General features: G+C 36.1%; 1 protein-coding gene across 2 annotated transcripts in view; it reads left to right on the plus strand.

Annotated features, from left to right (window-relative positions):
- The window catches only part of CRY1 (cryptochrome circadian regulator 1), a 91,969-nt gene that overhangs the window by 52,864 nt on the left and 19,668 nt on the right, over window positions 1-19,437 (plus strand). For both annotated transcript variants that reach the window (XM_065886674.1, XM_065886675.1), the window contains exon 2: window positions 6,383-6,491. In XM_065886674.1, coding sequence (XP_065742746.1) covers window positions 6,383-6,491 — 109 coding nt within the window. The remainder of the gene's footprint in view (window positions 1-6,382; window positions 6,492-19,437) is intronic.

Here is a 19,437-nt window from a genome sequence, read left to right on the forward strand (position 1 = left end):
ATACCCAGATATTTACTTATGGTAAGTAAATGTTGCTTCTTTTTAAAATATAAATGACTTTACTTAAACTTCTCTCATATATTACATTGCAGCATTATATTAATGCTTTAAAATTGTATATAAGGATATGTTATCTATGAATTTCATTTCAGAATTTAAAATAAGGCAGTGAAAAATATTTGTTATAAAATGTGACATTGTGTCATGGTTTAGAGCCACTGATTTATGAACCATTAGAGCCGGAAAAAATATAAACTTTGCTTTTAAAATACATATTTAATCCTATTCAACATTAAACTGTTCTCTTTAGGGAAAGTGTATATCACAAATATTCTGATAATTTGAATAATGTTAGATAAGAGCACTAAAAATTTGTTACAAACCATAAAAAAAGCATATGTAATCTTTATTCAATTTATAGACAAATTGCTATTTATAATTTTTGAACTTCTAATGAAACACCAATGACTGCTTAATGACTGAGACTCTCTATTTTTTCCTTTATTATAGTTAGTATATCCAGAACTTTTATTTTAAAAAATTTAACTCTGTTGTTTCACAAGGAGGAAGGGTAGAAGAGAAGATATTTTGCATGTGATTTAATGATCTTAATTTATAGTCTGTAAATCACTTCTCTAGGGTCAGCAATGAATTGTTTTGGTTTAGATATTCTAAGTGTAGTTTTCATTGTTGAGCATGTGATAAGATATATTTTATAAACTAAAGTGCAGAACCAGATGGCTTTATTCTGGTATGATACGTGTTAATTCATAATGCCTTGTTTTTAGCAGGAATGGGATTATGTCGTATCTTACTGTTGCCTTTTTTAGACTATTTTATAGACAGAACTAGAAATTCTAGTTATATAAAGCTGTACTAGCATAGGCTGGAAAGTAGGTCATTGTTATGGGGAGTATACCAAACTGCCCACTGGTTGCTATAGCAATGACCTACTTTAAGAAACTATTTCTGTTGATTCATGTTGAAATCATCTTTTGGAACCAGCATAAAGAAACTCACCGCGTATAATTTTTCCTAATAGCAATAAGGTAGTGATCACTGGAGGTAAAAAAAAAATCCTTAAAATGTTTAAAGTGAAGAAATATATTTTCTCACCTAACCCCTCTTCAATTTATTTTGAAGTGCTGCAATTAGTATTGTAATTAAAGAGTACCAGAACTGTTCTTCTGTGTAGGCAATACAATTATGCAGAGGGATGTAGTGAGTTTTACTACCCTTTGGCCTATTTAAAAATCAACCTGTTACATGTAGTTAATAGCATTATTAACTGAGCCTTCAAATGGGTATGGTTTCAAGAAAACACAGTAAACATGCCAAATTGGATAAGGTCTGAAAATAAGTTCCTATTAAAATTGTACCTTATGGGGAGTTCCCTGGTGGCCTAGTGGTTAGGATTCTGGGCTTTCACTGCCGTGGCCCTGGTCAGTCCCTGGTCGGGGAACTGAGATCCCGCAAGCTGCACGGTGGGGTCAAAAAAAAAAAAGTACCTTATGCAATTTCAATATATTGTATTAAATCATTCCATTCAATGTTGGATTCCTGTTCTTAGGTACATGCATTCGTAATATATAAAGGTTGAAATTGGTGTGTTCTCTGAAACACATTGAATCTGAACTCTGGCAGAACTCATTCTCTTCCCAGTTGAGGGTAAAGGATGAAAAGTTAGACTATAGAGTACCCTTTGAAGTAACATTATTCCTTCAGCACTAAAAAGAAATCTTACCTGTCAATGAGTTGATATTTTGAACTTGGTGTATTGGAGATTTTATGGTATTATCAAGGAAGAATTATATGCTTAGAGATTAGTTGATTCAGGGTCTTAATTGCACTGTATCTTGTTGTATATATATTCATATTCACATTTGCCTTGCCTTGTGGGAAAGATTTTCATCAAACCTTTGTTCAAAGTCACATTCAGAGAAAGTTAAGAGTTCAAGATGATTATGTATATAGATGTAGGCATTAACTAATTCATTATCTTCTGTTGTCATGCCCCAGTATTTACATATAGAAATACATGTTACTTCTTTCAAAACTATTAATTTTTCCCAAGGGAGAATAATTATAACTTCTGCTGAATGAATATCTACCAAGTACTAGTTATTTTATGCTCTTTCTATCCTTTCAGCAGATTTTCAAGACAACTCTATAGGTTATTTTCTACTGTTTCTGATCTTTTCAACAAATTGTGTAAGGCACGTGATGAGATTTGTTTGCCAAATGTAGATTCCAAAAGACAGGTAAAGAAAGCTGTGTAGTTAGGAGTGAGACACAGATACTTAATTTGAAATCCTTGAGGAGGAGAAGGTGATCTATATATGATAGCTATCATATAACGTACAATCTGAAAGTTTCTCTAGGATGAGGTTATGTCCTTTGAGGGTTTAGGAGATAGAGAAATTACTTTCAGGTGGAAGACTGAAGATTAGTAGAATGTGAACTTAAAGACATGCGAATTGGGAAAGGTGCTCCAGGCCGAGGGAAGAGCATGGAGCAAATTCCAGGAGATTGAATGTGTGAGGAAAAGAGGAGTAGTTTGGTTTGGCGGGAGGGAAAGAGGAATGGTAGGAAATGAACCCTGGAACCCTAAGTTAGTCAAACAAAATAATTTGTTCTTTATTCTATAGAGAATGAATTTTTGAAGACCTTTTTACAGGAAAGTGTGCCTCAGGAAGATTTCATATTGTGTATAAAATGGATAAGAGTGGAGAGAGATTGTTGGTAGGCAGAGCCATTTTAAGGCATTGCAGCAAATAATACTGGCAAGAGATAACAAGGGATAGAATTATTGTAGCAAGAATAGGAGTGATAGGAAGGAGGAGAGTAAAAAAATAAATAACAGTTATATAATCATGCTTACTATGGGTCAGGCACTGTTCTAAGAGCTTCACATATGTTATTTAATTCTCACAACAATAGTATGATATGGGCCCTGTTACTATTCCAATTTAACAGATGAGGAAATTAGAACTTTTCAGGATTGATTGAGGGATAGTAACTTGTTGCTATCAATTGTTAAATTATGGGACATCTATGGAATGGAATACTATGAAACCATGAAAATTGATGCCATAGAAGTATGTCTGTTGCTTTGAAAATATGTTCACTATGTGTTAAACCAGGTTTACAGTAAATACAATATTTCTGTTTTGTTCTACTTTGAATGAATATGCTAATTGTCAATTTTATAACTTTTATGACATTTTAAAAAAGTGTATGTTTCTCTCTTCTTTACCCCTACCCCAAACTCCCTCTCCCCAAGGGTAGCTATTATTAATAGCTTGGTGAGTATCCTTCCAGTTAACAAGTAGATATATGCAAAGTAAATTTTATTTTATCAAAATAATATATGCAGCAGTTTTAAAAGTCATAGTGCAAAAAGTCTTTTAACAAAGGACAGCATCACTGATATGTTCTCCTCCATCCTGCTCTTTTTCTTTTCTTCACAAGTCTTTTCTGAAATACCTATTTGAGTCCACTGTATCTCTGCAATCTTTAGGTGAAATTATAGTGATATAAACAGTAACATCCATGGAAGAAAAACACCATCAATAACATCTATGGGAGAAAAACATACTGCAATACAGCTTCTGTTCCTTTGTTTTATGAAGTGCCAAAACAAAATTAACTTTATGGTTGCAAAACTTTTTCCATTGCTTCAGCCCACGTCATTCTGTACAATGTTTGTTTGGTTCATAGAGTATTTATTGAAAAGCATTAAGAACGTTTATTCAGCTTGTGAACAAGAAAGGGAAAAATAAAGCGCTAATTATTAACTAATTCAGGCTTACTTGTTCATTTTATAAATGAATCAGATCCTGTTTTTTTCTTTTCCCATCTTGTTGTCTATCATTGACCTGCTTGTACTACATAAAAACTTTTCTACCAAAAAAGTAGAATATGGTGAACTCTTGCTACTTACTACCAGCTCTGGTAGAGAAGATACCAAAACTAATACTACGAAAGAGATTTGAGGATTATCTCTGCCTTGGATTATCCTCCCAGTACATTTTAGTTTTGTACTGTTTAAATTTAAGAAAACTTAAAAATTGCTAGTTCATTCAACTTCTTAATTTTTGATCTGAATACTACAGGCTCTAAAATTTCTTTTGCAAAGCAAATACAGAAAAATAGATGCTTCCCAATAAACATTTATCACTAAACATGATAAGTTATTTATACTTACAGATAATTCTACAAAACTTAGATACTTTTATATTGCTCTAACAACAAACAACAACAATATTCTCCCCAAAGTATTTACACATTGGCAGTGGTGGGTTGGGATGGGGATTGGGTATTAGGGGGGTAACTCCAAACCAAGACAGAAAGGGGATGTGGTGAAATATAAATGTGAGTATATATTTGTTTACAGACAACTGTGAGACTTCCTAAGGTGAAATGGTGGGATGTCTTTAACATCCTCATGAGTATAGCACTGTGACTTCCCAGGCCCGTAGAGATGATGATTCCTAAAGGGGAAGGAATATCAAACTTGACTAGGTATACTGATGTCACTAATAACTACAGTTGTAGAAAATTAACAAGACTTTCTTGGTGAAATTATGGGATCAGAATGGGCAAAGACAACAAAATGATTTATTCTGAATAATCTTCTAGAAAAATGCTGTCCAGTAGAACTTTCTGCAGTGATGGAAGTGTTCTTCACCTGTGCTGTCCAATATGGTAGCTACTAGGCACACATGTAGCTCTTGAGAGGCCTTGAAATGTGGCAAGTGTGACTGAGGAACTGAATTTTTAATTTTAATTAATTTAAATGGCTACATGTGCCTAGTGGCTACCATATTGAACAATGCAGTTCTGAAATATGCCTTTCCATTCATTTTAACCACTCCTTCTCACAAGTAAGACACAATCATTATTCTGAAAGAGCACATGGCCTGTAGAAAAAGCAGATAGATATTTAAGATGAAAAACACAGAAGAAACAGTAGAGAGGAAATAAGATATATCCAGCTGAGAGGAACAGAATCTAGATGAAATATTAGAGAAAATTAACATGAGGCAAACAATGAGGTTGAACCTTCCAGGGGTGATATCTCTTTTGGATTTGCTCTTTTGGGCTACTCCATTTCTTCCCAATGGAAGATGCAAAGTAAGCAGTCTTCTGCCTCTGCCCCAGAATTTCCCCAGATATATATCATGCCTAAGACTTACTGATAATTATTTCATTGGAAAAAGATCTATAGCTCCACCTGCATCATGAAACCTTTTTTGAAAAAATTAATCTGGCATTCTCTACACTCAGAGAGTTAATGCCACATAATTTAACATCTATTTATTATCAAGTTCTTTTTCTTTAATTATATTAGAAATTTGAAAATGGGCATTACACTTTCTGTCTCGCACATAGATAATTACGATTGCTCAGAGTGATTAAATAGGATGTTACCTTTTTTTCCAGTAGAATATGTTCTAGATTTTACAAGGTGGCTTTCCTATATGAACTTGAATTTATTTCACCAAGTTTCAACAATGAGATCAGTTCATTTAATTACTTTATTTCGCTTTTTAAATATTTATTTATTTATTTATTTTTGGCTGTGTTGGGTCATAGTTGTGGCACACGGGCTTCTCTCTAGTTGTGGCGCTCTGGCTCCAGAGCACGTGGGCTCTGCAGTTGCAGTGCATGAGCTCCAGGGTGCTTGGGCTCTCTAGTTGTGGCACGCAGGCTTTCTAGTTGTGGCACACAGGCTCAGTAGTTGAAGTGTGCAGGCTTAGTGGCCCCACAGCATGTGGGATCTTAGTTGCCCGACCAGGGATCGAGCCTGCATCCCCTGTGTTGGAAGGCGGATTCTTAACTACTGGACCACCAGGGAAGTCCCTACTTTCTTTATATGATTTTTTTGTGTGTGTGGTACGTGGGCTTCTCACTGCTGTGGCCTCTCCCGTTGCGGAGCACAGGCTCCGGATGCGCAGGCTCAGCGGCCATGGCTCACGGGTCCAGCCGCTCCGCGGCATGTGGGATCTTCCCAGACCGGGGCACGAACCCACGTCCCCTGCATCGGCAGGCGGACTCTCAACCACTGCGCCACCAGGGAAGCCCCTTTATATGATTTTTATGTTTACAAATTAAACTTTGCTAACAGTCACCCGTATTTAATGAAAGTTAGCAATTTAATTTAGGAACTTTATTAAAAAATACTGAGAAATTTGTGCTGTAATTAAAAAGAAATATGATTTCTGGAAACAGTAATTTCTATATAAGCTGGAAATAATAAGATGATAAGAGGTAAAAAAGGTGATGGGGTGGCATTTCAGATTTTAGAATAACATGATTTTACATTATATCTTCTAAATATATATTTTGAAGAATTTAAATAATATTTTCCTCTCTCTAGATTTTTGCTTCAGTGTCTTGAAGACCTTGATGCCAATCTGCGAAAATTAAACTCTCGTCTGTTTGTGATTCGTGGACAACCAGCAGATGTGTTTCCCAGGCTTTTCAAGGTTATTGGAAAAATCTTTGCATAAAAAAATAATCTTTTGTCAGAGAAGACACGTATTTGGGGTAAAGTATGGGAAATATAAGTGCTTTTAAATAAAATATTGTGGATATTTTCTCTATTTAATAAAAATGTTACACAGTGTAAAATCAGACAGTGAAAAAAATGATTTACAATGAAAAGTTTCTTTCTTCTACCTTAAACTGACAGTTCCGCTCTCAGAAGCAACAACTACTACCAGTTTGTGTATTCATTAGAAATATTCTTCGCACAAATAAGAATGCATATGTGTATGTGTTTATATACACATATTTGTGTTTGTGTGAATGTTAACCATTCCCCCTTTTTAAAACCAAGGTGAGAACACGCTATGCTATACCATTCTATGCCATGCTTTATTCACATAACCATATATTTATATTTTGGAGATTGTTCCATGTTACTTTCTCAGTCTTTTTTTTTTTTTAATTTATTTATTTATGTTTGGCTGTGTTGGGTATTCGTTGCTGTGCGAGGGCTTTCTCCAGTTGCGGTGAGCGGGGGCCACTCTTCATTGAGGTGCACGGGCCTCTCACTGCCGCGGCCTCTCGTTGCGGAGCGCACGCTCAGTAGCTGTGGCTCACAGGCCTAGTTGCTCCACGGCATGTGGGATCTTCCCAGACCAGGGCTCGAACCCGTGTCCCCCGCATTGGCAGGCAGACTCTCAATCACTGTGCCACCAGGAAAGCCCCACTTTCTCAGTCTTTTAAATGGCTTCATAGTACTGCATTGTATAGATATGCTGTTAATTTTTTTTTAATTAAAGTATAGTTAACTTACCATATCATTAGTTTCAGGTGTACAACATAGTAATGCAATATTTGTATAGATTACATACCATGCAAAGTTATTATAAAATATTGACTGTATTCCCTGAGCTGTATATTATATCCCTGTGACTTATTTATTTTATAACTGGTAGCTTATACCTCTTAATCTCCTTCACCGGTTTCACCCCTACCCCTATCCCACTCCCCTCTGGTATCCACTAATTTGTTCCTTTTGGTTTTTTTTGGTTTTTTAAAATTTATTTATTTATTTATTTGGCTGCTTTGGGTTTTTGTTGCTACGCCCGGGCTTTCTCTAGTTGCAGTGAGTGGGGGCTACTCTTCGTTGCAGTGTACAGGCTGCTCATTGTGGTGGCTTCTCTTGTTGCAGAGCACGGGCTCTAGAGTGCATGCTCAGTAGTTGTGGCACACGGGCTTAGTTGCTCCACAGCATATGGTATCTTCCCGGACCAGGGATCGAACTAGTGTCCCCTGCATTGGCAGGTGGATTCTTAACCACTGCACCACCAGGGAAGTCCCCACTAATTTGTTCTTTGTATCTGGTGAGCCTATGTCTGTTTTGTTATATTTGTTTGCTTGTTTTTTAGATTCCACATATAAGTGAAAACATACAGTATTTGTCTTTCTCTGTCTAACTTATTTTCACTTATCATAATGCCCTTCAGGTCCATCCACATTGTCACAAAGGGCAAGATTTCATTCTTTTTTATGGCTGAGTAATCTTTCAGTTTGTGTGTGTGTGTACATCTTTATCCAGTCATCTGTTGGAGGGCACTTAAGTTGCTTCCATATATTGGATATTGTAAATAATGCTGATATGAACATTGGGGTACATGTATCTTTTTGATATAGTGTTTTTGTTTTCTTCAGATAAATACCTAGGAGTGGAATTGCTGGATCATATTACCATATTATCTGTGTTCTATTTTTAGTTTTTTGAGGGTATAATTTATTTCACTAGCTTCCTATTGAACATTTAGTTATTTTTCCACAGGCCTTTTGCTAATACACGTAATGCTGTCAGTGAACATCCTTGTTCACAAAAGAGAAATCTTTGCTCACATGTGCCAGTACATTTGTGGGACAATTCTTATAAGACTTTCTGAGTCAAAAGGCTGTAACAATTGACATGCTACAAAACTGTAATGTTTTTAACTTGGTAGAATCTTAAAAATCTCCTCTTATTTCCCCCCCCCCTTTTTTCCAAATGAAAAAATTAGTCCTAGAGAGATTAAATGAGCTAACCTAGGTCATAAAACTAGCTCATGGAAGCGTTCAGACCAGAAACTGAGTTTTCTGGCTTTGTTAATCTATCCCTTCCTATTTACTACCATTAGTATTCCTAATGTATATCTGTTTTTCTCTTGCAGCTGTTTGATTCATCAAATTTTTATAATAGCATTGTTTCTACTTCTAATGCACAAGAAAACAGTTCCTTTTCCTGAATGAAATATCCACAGTGCTGGGAATCAAACCAACACTACCTAGCCTTTTTTTCAGCAGTGTGAAAGAACCTTTTAATGTTTAGAGTTTGGCTGATACAACAGTTGTAGCTAGTGAAAATTTATTTTATAAAAGTTTTTGGGCTTCCTTGGTGGCACAGTGGTTGAGAGTCTGCCTGCCGATGCAGGGGACACGGGTTCATGCCCCGGTCCAGGAAGATCCCACATGCTGCAGAGTGGCTGGGCCCGTGAGCCATGGCCGCTGAGCCTGCACGTCTGGAGCCTGTGCTCCGCAACGGGAGAGGCCACAACAGTGAGAGGCCCGCGTACTGCAAAAAAAAAAAAAAAAAAAGTTTTCTTACTACTGTAGCTACTTAGAGTCAGAATTTAACCTAGGTACATGGAAGAGCTCTGAGAAGAAAGGATATCAAAAACAATGGTGATAGTTTATCAGCATCTCACAAGTATAAAAGTATATGTGAATAACTGCTCAACCCTATCTAAATCCATGTGTTATAAGTAAAATGAATCTTAAGAGGATTTTAAGTACCTTTAAAATAACAAAACATTTACGTGCTTTAAAAAAAATGGTTTAACTCTGCAAGTCTTTTGTGTTCTTTATTTTGAGCTTTCTTCTGCCTGAAGTAACATATTATTGGATCAAACTATCTTCTGTATATAGATGATGTCCTGTCTTGTTACTTTGGCAGAGAGGCAATGGTTTCTGCAAGGGCCATAAAATACAGATACGTGAATATACTTTAATATACCTAGAGTGCTTATTATTGTATTCTGATACAGTAGTCTGTATAAAATGTCATTTATGAAAACTTCTAGATTTATTTAATATGTCTGAACCATAGAGGGAGTTAATTCCTCTTTTTATTGTATTGATATTTTTATTTTTACTTTTTGTTTAGAGTTACTATATGCATGTGTTTCCAAAAAAGAGCCCAAGAGTATGTACGATAAAAAGCAGGTCTCCTTCTCACCCCTAACCCTTACACCCCCAGTTTCTCTGAGTAGGAAGATTCTTTTGTCAGTAACTAGCTGACTCATTTACATTACTGTCTCTGGTTTTATTATTCTAATACAGCAGATAGTGAGAACTTTAATAGGTAAGTAATCCAGCTTCCCACATTGGAGGTAAAACTGGTTTAGACCTGATAAAACCTTTAGTTTACTGGGGTGGAAATAGTGATTTCAGTACTGACGTCTCCTCTAGTGTGCACCTTCTTTCTATAGCATTCACTCATTTTATTCTGTTTATACTAAGTAGATTTAGGAATGGGGCCAGAGCATTTTTATAAACACATTTTTACACACATCTATATTGGATAAACTTGTTTTTTCTTATGTGTTTTCTACTTAGAATTTTTCTCAGTTAAATTCTAACTTAATATAAGCTGACAACATGGCTTTTTAATTTTTCTTTTCATGTTCTACTGAAGAAATGATAAACTTAGCAGACACTAGCCTAGGCAAAACTTGAATGACAGTATTAATCATAGGTGTCTTATATAAATTATTATTATTATGCAGTTAGATCTTATATCTTCTACATTTGGTGCCAGAGTGATAAGCTACCAAGATCACGCATATTCTAGGGCCTGCAGAAACTTTTTATGAAGAGTTTAAAGTATCAGTTTAAAACATTCTCATTATATCCAAGAAACAGAGACATGTGTCTAAAGTCTTTATAGATGGACACACTGAAGCATAATAAAATGTTTTGTTCAAAATCACAGAATAAATCAAAGAACATATAAAGCCACTAACGTTTCACATGCATAAACTTATATTATGCTTTTTGAGTCATTTTGGATTCTTGCTGTATTATTTCATGGTACATGCTCATTTGAATAAGATAATTCATTCAACAGATATTGATTGAGTGCCTGCTATGTACATGGCAGTGTTCAAGGTGCTGGGGGTATACTGGTGAACCAAACAGAAAAAGTTCCTACCTTCACTGAGCTTACACTATATTGGGAAGCAGGCCAATAATAAGTAAATATGTAATGTCAGGTGGTGATAGGTACTAAAATAAAATGTGGGATAGAAAGTCCCAAGGTGAGGGAAGGATAGTTACTTTATATGGAATCATGGAAGGCCTCACTGACAAGGTAGCCTTTGAGCAAATATATGAAGAGATTGAGCCATGCAGATATCTGGGGTGTGATATATTGAATCCACAAAATTTTGCAGCTTGTTCATCAAAAGGTAGAGTTTATTTTCTCACTCCCTTAAATCTGGGTTGGCCTTATATCTTGCTTTCACTAAGTGCCAAAGGAGATACCGAGTGCCAAAGGAGATACCAAGTTTCAAATCCTAGGCCTCAAGCGACCTTGCAGCTTCTACCTTTGCCCTCTTGGAATGCTCCTTGTACCATGTAAGGACTGGGCTAGAATGTCAAATTATGGGAGACCACGTTTAGAGAGAGTGGGCCAACCAACAGCCAGCACCAAGGTCTGAAATGTGTGAGAGAGGTCATTTAGATGCTCTGGCAACAGCCAAGCTGCCAACCGACTGCAAGCTTGTGAGTGAGCCCAGTGAGACCAACAGAAGAACCATCTAGTTAACTGACAGACTTGGAGAATTAATCAGTTGTTTTAAGCTGCTAAGCTACTACAGCTTGGGGAAAGAGTGTCACAGGCAGAGGGAACAGCAGTTACAAAGGCCCTGATGTGGAAGTGTGCCATGACTTATTTAGGAACAGCAAGGAAGGAGGCCAGTGTGCTCTAGCCAGAGCACAGTGAGTGAAAATAAGAGATAGGGTCAGAGAGGTTGCAGGAGCCAGATCACAGGGCTTTACCATGTTAAGGACTTTGGCTTTTACTCTGAGTGAAATGGGATGCCATGGGACATTTCTGAGTAGGGGAGTGACATGATTTCACTTACATGTAAAAGAATCACTCTGACTATAGAGAATAGATATTGGAGAATGGAAATGCTGTAAAGACTTAAGCAGAAAGATCAATTAGGAGACCATGGCAGTTATTTGGAAACAAGATGATGGTGACTAGGACTAGAGTAGCAGTAGGGGTGTTAAGAAGTGGTAGGATTTTGGTATATTTTTTAAATAGAGGCTATAGGGTTTGTTTATATGTGGTATTTGAGAGTCAAGGATGACTGCTAGGTTTTTAGCCTGGGCAAATGACACAGTGGGTTGCCATTTAGTGAGATGAGGAAGACTATATAGGAGGAACAAGTTTAGGGAAAAATCAGGAGTTCACCTTTTTTAACATTTTAAGTTTGAGATGCCTTTTAGACATCTGAATGTATTTGTTGAGTGGGATTCAAGTCCAGAGCTCAGGGGAGAAGTCTGTACTAAATTTAGGAACCTTAAACATGTAAATTGTGTTTAAAACCCTGAGACTAGATTTATGGAGTAAAGGAAGGAGTAATGGATGGATGCTTGGAAATTTTTAGAGCTTTACTGTTATGTTTGGGTTATTTTGTGAGATAACATTTTTAAATGTAATTATACTACTTTAAATGCTTTCTCCCAGGAAGTTTGTTATTTATAACTTTGTTTTCTAAAAATTTTATGTTTAATTATTTTCACAGTATTACTCGTGACTTTAAGAACTGCACATCCATTTAGTGGTTCATATTATGCCTTCTGAATGGTTAAACAAATAATTGTGATACACAAAAACAGATATGAATCTTAGTGCCTAAAATTGCAAAGTGAATATTCACTCATTTCACATGAAAATATTTTAGTACTACATGCAAACTTATTGTTATATTTACTATTGAAATTCAAAGGTTAACCGCGTGTTGCTTAAAATAAAACCGGGGCTAAAGAGTAGATAGGGACTTCCACCTCTGGTTAAGATATAGAAAGTTGCAGTAGACCAACATTCCTGTCTTAACAATGTGAAGGAACTAAATATGCCACAATATCATAGGTTTTTTGTTTTTAACCTGTTAGAGAGTTGATGATACAAAGAAACCTAAATAAACCAAATTGCATAAAGGGATGAGACTTTCATGGGAAAGAAGAGACCCATGGCTACATCCCTGAAATCACAGCAGGAAGAGAAGGGATTCTACCATAGTTGAGAGTGAAGAGAAACCAGTTGAAATTTTACCAATCTTTTTGTGGTCATATGTGGGCTGACATGGCAGATTAGAATTTCAAGAAGCCCTAGTCACAGAGTAAGTTTACACCCACTCTCCAGTTCTTTCTTACAGTGCCTTCATGGAGTACCAGTGGCAGTGTGCCAAAGGCTGGGGTGAGGCAGAAGAGAGGAATCCCTCATTGAAGTGCACTGGGCATTCACTTAGTGCAAAGTAGCAGTTCACTGAAGCTGGAGACAGGACATCAGGGTAGAACGATGCCTCCAGAGGTGTAGAAAATTAGGGGACAGGGCTAGAAAACAAAGAGAAGTCCTTAGCAACCATAAAGCTGTTGGGTAGACAGCAAAGCAGGGAGAGATGTCCTGTAGTTTGTAAGGCTAGTGACTGTGCTGTAAAGCAGAGAGAGACATCTGGAGTCTTGTTAATACTCACATCTCAAGCCCTGTTGAAGAAAAATCTGAATCCTGCCCTCAAAATATTTGAAGCCAGTGGTGAATGAAATTTAATTACAGCAGCAACAAAGCCCAGACCCAACTCAATTACTGACTCCAGCAATTCAACTTCTATCAGAGCAAAGACTGCACTTTTCTAGAGATAAATGTTGTTTATTGCATTTCTAGTCTTTTATAACATTGTCTGTTGTATGATCACAAATTATGAGACACATGAAGAAGCAGGAATATGTAACTTGCAATCAGGTAAAAGAAAAACTGTCAGTAGAACCAGTCCCAAAGTTGATGCAGATGTTGGGATTAGAATAAAGAAAGGAGTTTACAATAATTATGCTGTAGATAGTAGAGGATCTAGTCAACAGGTGAAAAACTATGTAAAGAGATGGTAATTTTAGTACAAAAATGGAAAGTATTAAAAAGAACCAAATGAAACTCTAGAACTGAAACATGCAATATCAAAAATGAAAATTCATTAATTGGGTTTATCCAGATTGAACAGAGCAGAACAAAAGATCAGTGAAGTTGAAGACAGTCAGTATCCCAGCTGAAGCACAAAGAGGGAGAAGATTTTTTTAAAAAGGGAATAGAGTGTCTGAGACTTGTGGAACAATAGTAAATGGCCTAACACATCCATAATTGTAGACCTAGAAGAAAGAGGGAGAGAGAGATTGAGACAGAAAAAAAATATTTGAAGACATAATTGAGTTTCCAAAATTGATGGACGATATCAACCTACAGTGCCAAGAAGCTCAACAAACCCCAAACAGCATAAACATAAAGGAAACCACATCTTGCCACATCATAATCAATTAACTGAAAACCAAAGATAGAAAAATTTATAAGCAGCCAGAAGAGAAAGGACATATTCAGGGAACCACAGTAAGAGTGTTCAATGGTTTCTTATTAAAAAAAAAAAAAAAAAAAGTCCAGAAGACAATGGAAGGCACAATGAAGGCATTTTCAGTCAGACAAATGCAGAGAGAATTTATTTCCATCAGATCTATACTATAAGAAATATTAAAAGGGGACTTCCCTGGTGGCACAGTGGTTAAGAATCTGCCTGCCAATGCAGGGGACATGGGTTCAATCCTTGGTCTGGGAAGATCCCACATGACTCAGAGCAACTAACCCCTTGTGCCACAATGACTGAGCCTGTGCTCTAGAGCCTGTGAGCCACAACTACAGAGCCCATGTGCCACAACTACTGAAGTCCATGCGCCACAATTACTGAAGCCCGTGCACCTAGAGCCTGTGCTCTGCAACAAGAGAAGCCACTGCAATAAGAAGCCCACACACTGCAACAAAAAGTAGCCCCCCCTTGCCACAACTAGAGAAAGCCCGTGCGCAGCAATGAAGACCCAACACAGCCCAAAATAAATAAATTTATTTATTTTTAAAAGAAATATTAAAGGAAGTTCTGCTAGGTAAAAGAAAATAATTCTAGGCTAAAGACAGAATCTTCAAAGAAGGAAGAGCACTAAAAATACGGGTAAATATAAAAGACCACTTTTTTTAGTTATGTATATTAATATATCCTATTTTCCTTTAAAAAGACCATTGACAGGTTAAAACCAACTAATATTGATAAACTGTAGGGAATAATATGAATATAGTGGGGCTTGAAACATATATAGAAATAAAATCTGTAACAAGATCACACAAGGTAGGAAGAAGGTAAATAGAAGTATGTGTAAATTCTTACATTATTCAAGTGTAATATATTATTTGAAGGTAGACTGTGATAACAATACATACTGTGATCTAAAATAACCCAAAGAGCTATTTCTAAAAAGTTAATAGAGGAATTTTAAATGGAATACTAAAAATATTACTCATTCAAATGAAGGCAGGTAGGGGGCACAGAGGAGTAAAAGAAGAGATGGGCAAACGGAGAACTTACCAACATGATAAAATTAAACACAACTATATCAATAATTATATTAAATGTAAATGGTCTTTTTTAAACTCTCCATTTAAAAGACAGTTTATCAGACTACATAAAAAGACAAGCAAGAACCAACTATATGCTGATTAGAAGAGACACTTTAAATATGAAGAAACATAGTTTGAAATAAAAGAGACTGAGAAAGATGTACTTTGTAAGCAGTAAGATAAAGACGTAGAATTCAAGACAAAATTACCACAGATGAAGAGTAAAGTCTCACATCAAAAATATATAACCTGGACTTCCCTGGTGGCGTAGTAGTTAAGAATCCGCCTGGCAAGGCAGGGGACACGGGTTCCTTCCCTGGTCTGGGAAGATCCTGCATGCTGTGGAGCAACTAAGCCCATTCACCACAACTACTGAGCCTGCACTCTAGAGCCCGTGAGCCACAACTACTGAGCCCACATGCCACGACTACTGAAGCCCACGTGCCTAGAGCCCGTGTTCCACAAGAGAAGCCACCACAATGAGAAGCCCAGACACCACCATGAAGAGTAGCCCTGGGTTTCCACAACTAGAGAAAGCATGCACACAGCAACAAAGACCCAATGCAGCCAAAAAGAAAGAAAGAAGGAAAGAAATGTATTAAAAGAAAAAGTATAACCATCATGAATATGTATTATCTACTAATAGCATAAAAACACATGAATCTCAAACTAATAAAACTAAAGGGAGAAATAGATAAATTCACAATCATAGTTGGTGATTTTTACATCTCATTTATTGATAGAATGTACAAAAACTAATAAAGATATGGATGATATGAATAACACTATGAAATCAATTTGATGTAACTAATATTTGTAGAACACTACACCCAAGAACTAGAGGATGCACATTATTTTCTTGTGCATGTGAAACATTCACCAAGATAGACCATATGTTCAGTCGCAAAACAGTTATCAACAAATTTCAAGACTGAAATCTTACAGAATAATATTCTCTGACCAACAGAATTAAATTAAAATGAATAGCAAAAATGTGTTCTTTCCAAGAAGTTTGATTGAATTACTGTATACATTTACTGTCCTATGTGACAGTTTTATTATTGTTAGAGATTTCAGTAATTAAAATGGGAAACAGAAGCTTAGGTTATTTTCCTTATCAAAACTATGTTCCTTGGAGCCACAATATTATGGTTTTTGTGCTCATGTACATTGCATGTCTTAAGCTGAGTGCAGTTTAGGGGATCCTTTATAATTACAAGAAGGTGCTTCTTTCCTTCAACACTGATCTGACCTGTGACAAATCTGTACTATACACTATGTAAATGGCTAACAAGTGAATTGCAAACCAACTGAATGTACAAATCTTAGTGCTGGTGCTGAAACCTCTTCAGAATAGAAGAAATCAGAATAGCTGAAATCTCTTCATCATGATCTCAAAGTTTGTTTCAAAATTTGCAGGCATCAGGTGTCAATCAAAACTGAAGATGAAACAGTAATGAATGTTGAATTCTCATGCTTTAGGTGTAGTTCCTTATTAGAGTTTTTGGTTTTCTGCTATTTTTACAAGTTTCATTTAACTTTCCTATAGGCTAACTTCATTTGTGCAATTGAAATAAAATTGCAGTATATAAAAAATAAAATTTAAAATAAAATGAATAGCAAGAGAATAGCAAATCTTTGTAACTGAATGATAATGGAAATACGGTATATCAAACATACCGTATTTGAATACGGAATATCAAAATTTATGAGATTCAGCTATAGCAGTGCTTAGAGGAAAATTAATAGCTTTCAATACTCTATTAGAAAAGAATCAAAGAACTAAGTTTCTATCTTAAAAAATAGAGAAAGAACAAATTAAACCAATAGTAGAAGAAAGGAGATAATAAAGAGAGGAATGGAAATCAATGAAACTGAAAGCAGACAAACAATAGAGAAAATAAACATGGAATAAACAATTTCTTGTCTCTCGGCTCCAAATCCACCCTTCTTTGCCCTGCTTTGTGATACTGAAGCTGGATGCTGTAAACTTTCTTCCTTTGCTGGCTGGCTTGATTTTAGGTTTTGTCAATAGAAATTGCTGTTGGTTCTTTGTAAGGTCACAGCAGGAGAGAAGGGGCTTTCTTTTTGGTATCTTTATACTTTTATTCTTAGCACCTTAGCCAGCAAATGAGCATGTGGGAGGACCAGTAGCACTTACCTCAGTAGCCCTCACCTCAGTAGCCCTCCTGGACAAGCTCCAGCTCATTCACACCCTCTGGCATATTTCTCTGCCATGCAGTGGACCTATTCTACAGATCAGCTCCAGTCAGCCCATACCCTGCAGGAAGTTTCTCAGCCACCAACTGGGATGTTCCTAGGAACCAGCTCTGGCCCTAGCCCTCTGGCAGGTTTCTTCCCTACAGGGAAGGTTGTTCTTGAATCAGCACACCCCATACAATGAGGTGTGAATCTCAGCAGCAGGGAAGAAAGGGAACTTTCTTAATTCATTGCTTAATTATTTTCCCTCCATTTAGAGGTGGTAGCTGCTTTTGGACACCTTAGAACAATACTATCCAACAGAAGCTACATGTGTTATTTAAAATTTTCTAATAGCCACCTTTAAAAAAGAAAAATGTGAAGTTAATTTTTTAGATGTATTTTATTTAACACAGTATGTCTAAAATACTATCTTTTCAATATAAAATCATTACAAAACAAACTATTTTAACCTTTTTTTATATGAAGTCTTTGAAATCCACTGCATATTTTATGTTTATAACACATCTCCATTCCAACTAGCCACATTTCAAGTGCTCAGAACCCACTTCAGTGGCAAGTGGTTATCTACCATATTGGACAGTATATAGCCTTAACTCTTCTTCTTTTACTTGCTGACAATTCTTCAGGTTAAATTTTCCCTGTTCAAATTACTAATGTGGTTTCTGTCTACTGACTGAACTCTGATTGATTCAGAGTTCAGTTTTCTTTTGAAAAGATTAATAAAATTGATAAACTCCTAGCAATACTGATCAGGGCCAGAAAGGGAGAAAACACAAATTACCTTAATCAAGAATAAAAAAGGGGACATCACTAGAGAGTCTCTAACTTTAAAAACATAATAAAGGATATTGTAAATATCATAATACCAATATATTGTACAAATAAGATGAAATGAAAAATATTCTTGAAAAGTGCAACTTACTAAAATTCTCGGAAGAAAGAGAAATTGAATAGCCCTCTCTTAAAGAAATTGCATTTGTAATTATAAAAACCTTCCAATAAGTAAAACTCCAGTTCCCAGGTGGCTTTACTTGTGAATTCTACCACATATTTAAGAAAGAAATAATATCAGTCTTATGACACTCTTTCAGAAAACAGAGGATAATATTGGGGACACTGAACTTGTTTATGAGGCCAGCATAACTCATACCAAAACCTGATGAACTTTTAAGAAAGAAAAAAAAGTATAGCCAAGTGTCCCCCATAACACACACTCAGATATCCTTAATATATTAACAAATAGAATTTAGCAATATTTTAAAATAATACGACATCATGATCAGTGGGGTTTATTTCAAGAATACAAAGTTGGTTCAACATTATAAAATTAACAATACTATTAATAGAGTAAAGGACAGGGTATTATGATTGTCTCAGTAGATGAAGAAAAATCATTTGACAGAAGTCAACACCCATTTATAATTTTTAAAAACTTTATGCAAACTATATGCAAACTAGGAATAGAAAATTGATAAATATCAATTTGGTAAAGATTGTCCACAAAAAGCATAGCTAACATCATACTTAATTGTGAAACACTGAATGCTTTACACCTAAGATAGGGAGCAAAGCAAGGATATTCACTTTCACCACTTACTGAAAAGTCTAGCCAGTGTAGTTAAGAGTAGATAATTAACTTACCAGCTCTCCCTCACCCCCATATCCTCTGTCATAGCATCCTATTTTTTTTTAATAGTTACTATATATTTAATTATTTACCTCTGTAAGTTCCTCAGTAAGTTCCAGGAGGTAGGAGTAGAATTGCTTCACAATACTGTGTTTCTGTTGCATGAAAAAGTGAATCAGCCATATGCATACACATGTCCCCATATCCCCTCCCTCTTGAGCCTCCTTCCCATCCTCCCTATCCCACCTCTCTAGGTCATCGCAAAGCACTGAGCCGATCTCCCTGTGCTATGCTGCTGCTTCCCACCAGCCAACTATTTTACATTTGGTAGTGTATATATGTTGATGGTACTCTCACT

The sequence above is a fragment of the Phocoena phocoena genome, chromosome 11 (genome assembly GCF_963924675.1).
Source record: "Phocoena phocoena chromosome 11, mPhoPho1.1, whole genome shotgun sequence".
Lineage (NCBI taxonomy): Eukaryota > Metazoa > Chordata > Mammalia > Artiodactyla > Phocoenidae > Phocoena > Phocoena phocoena.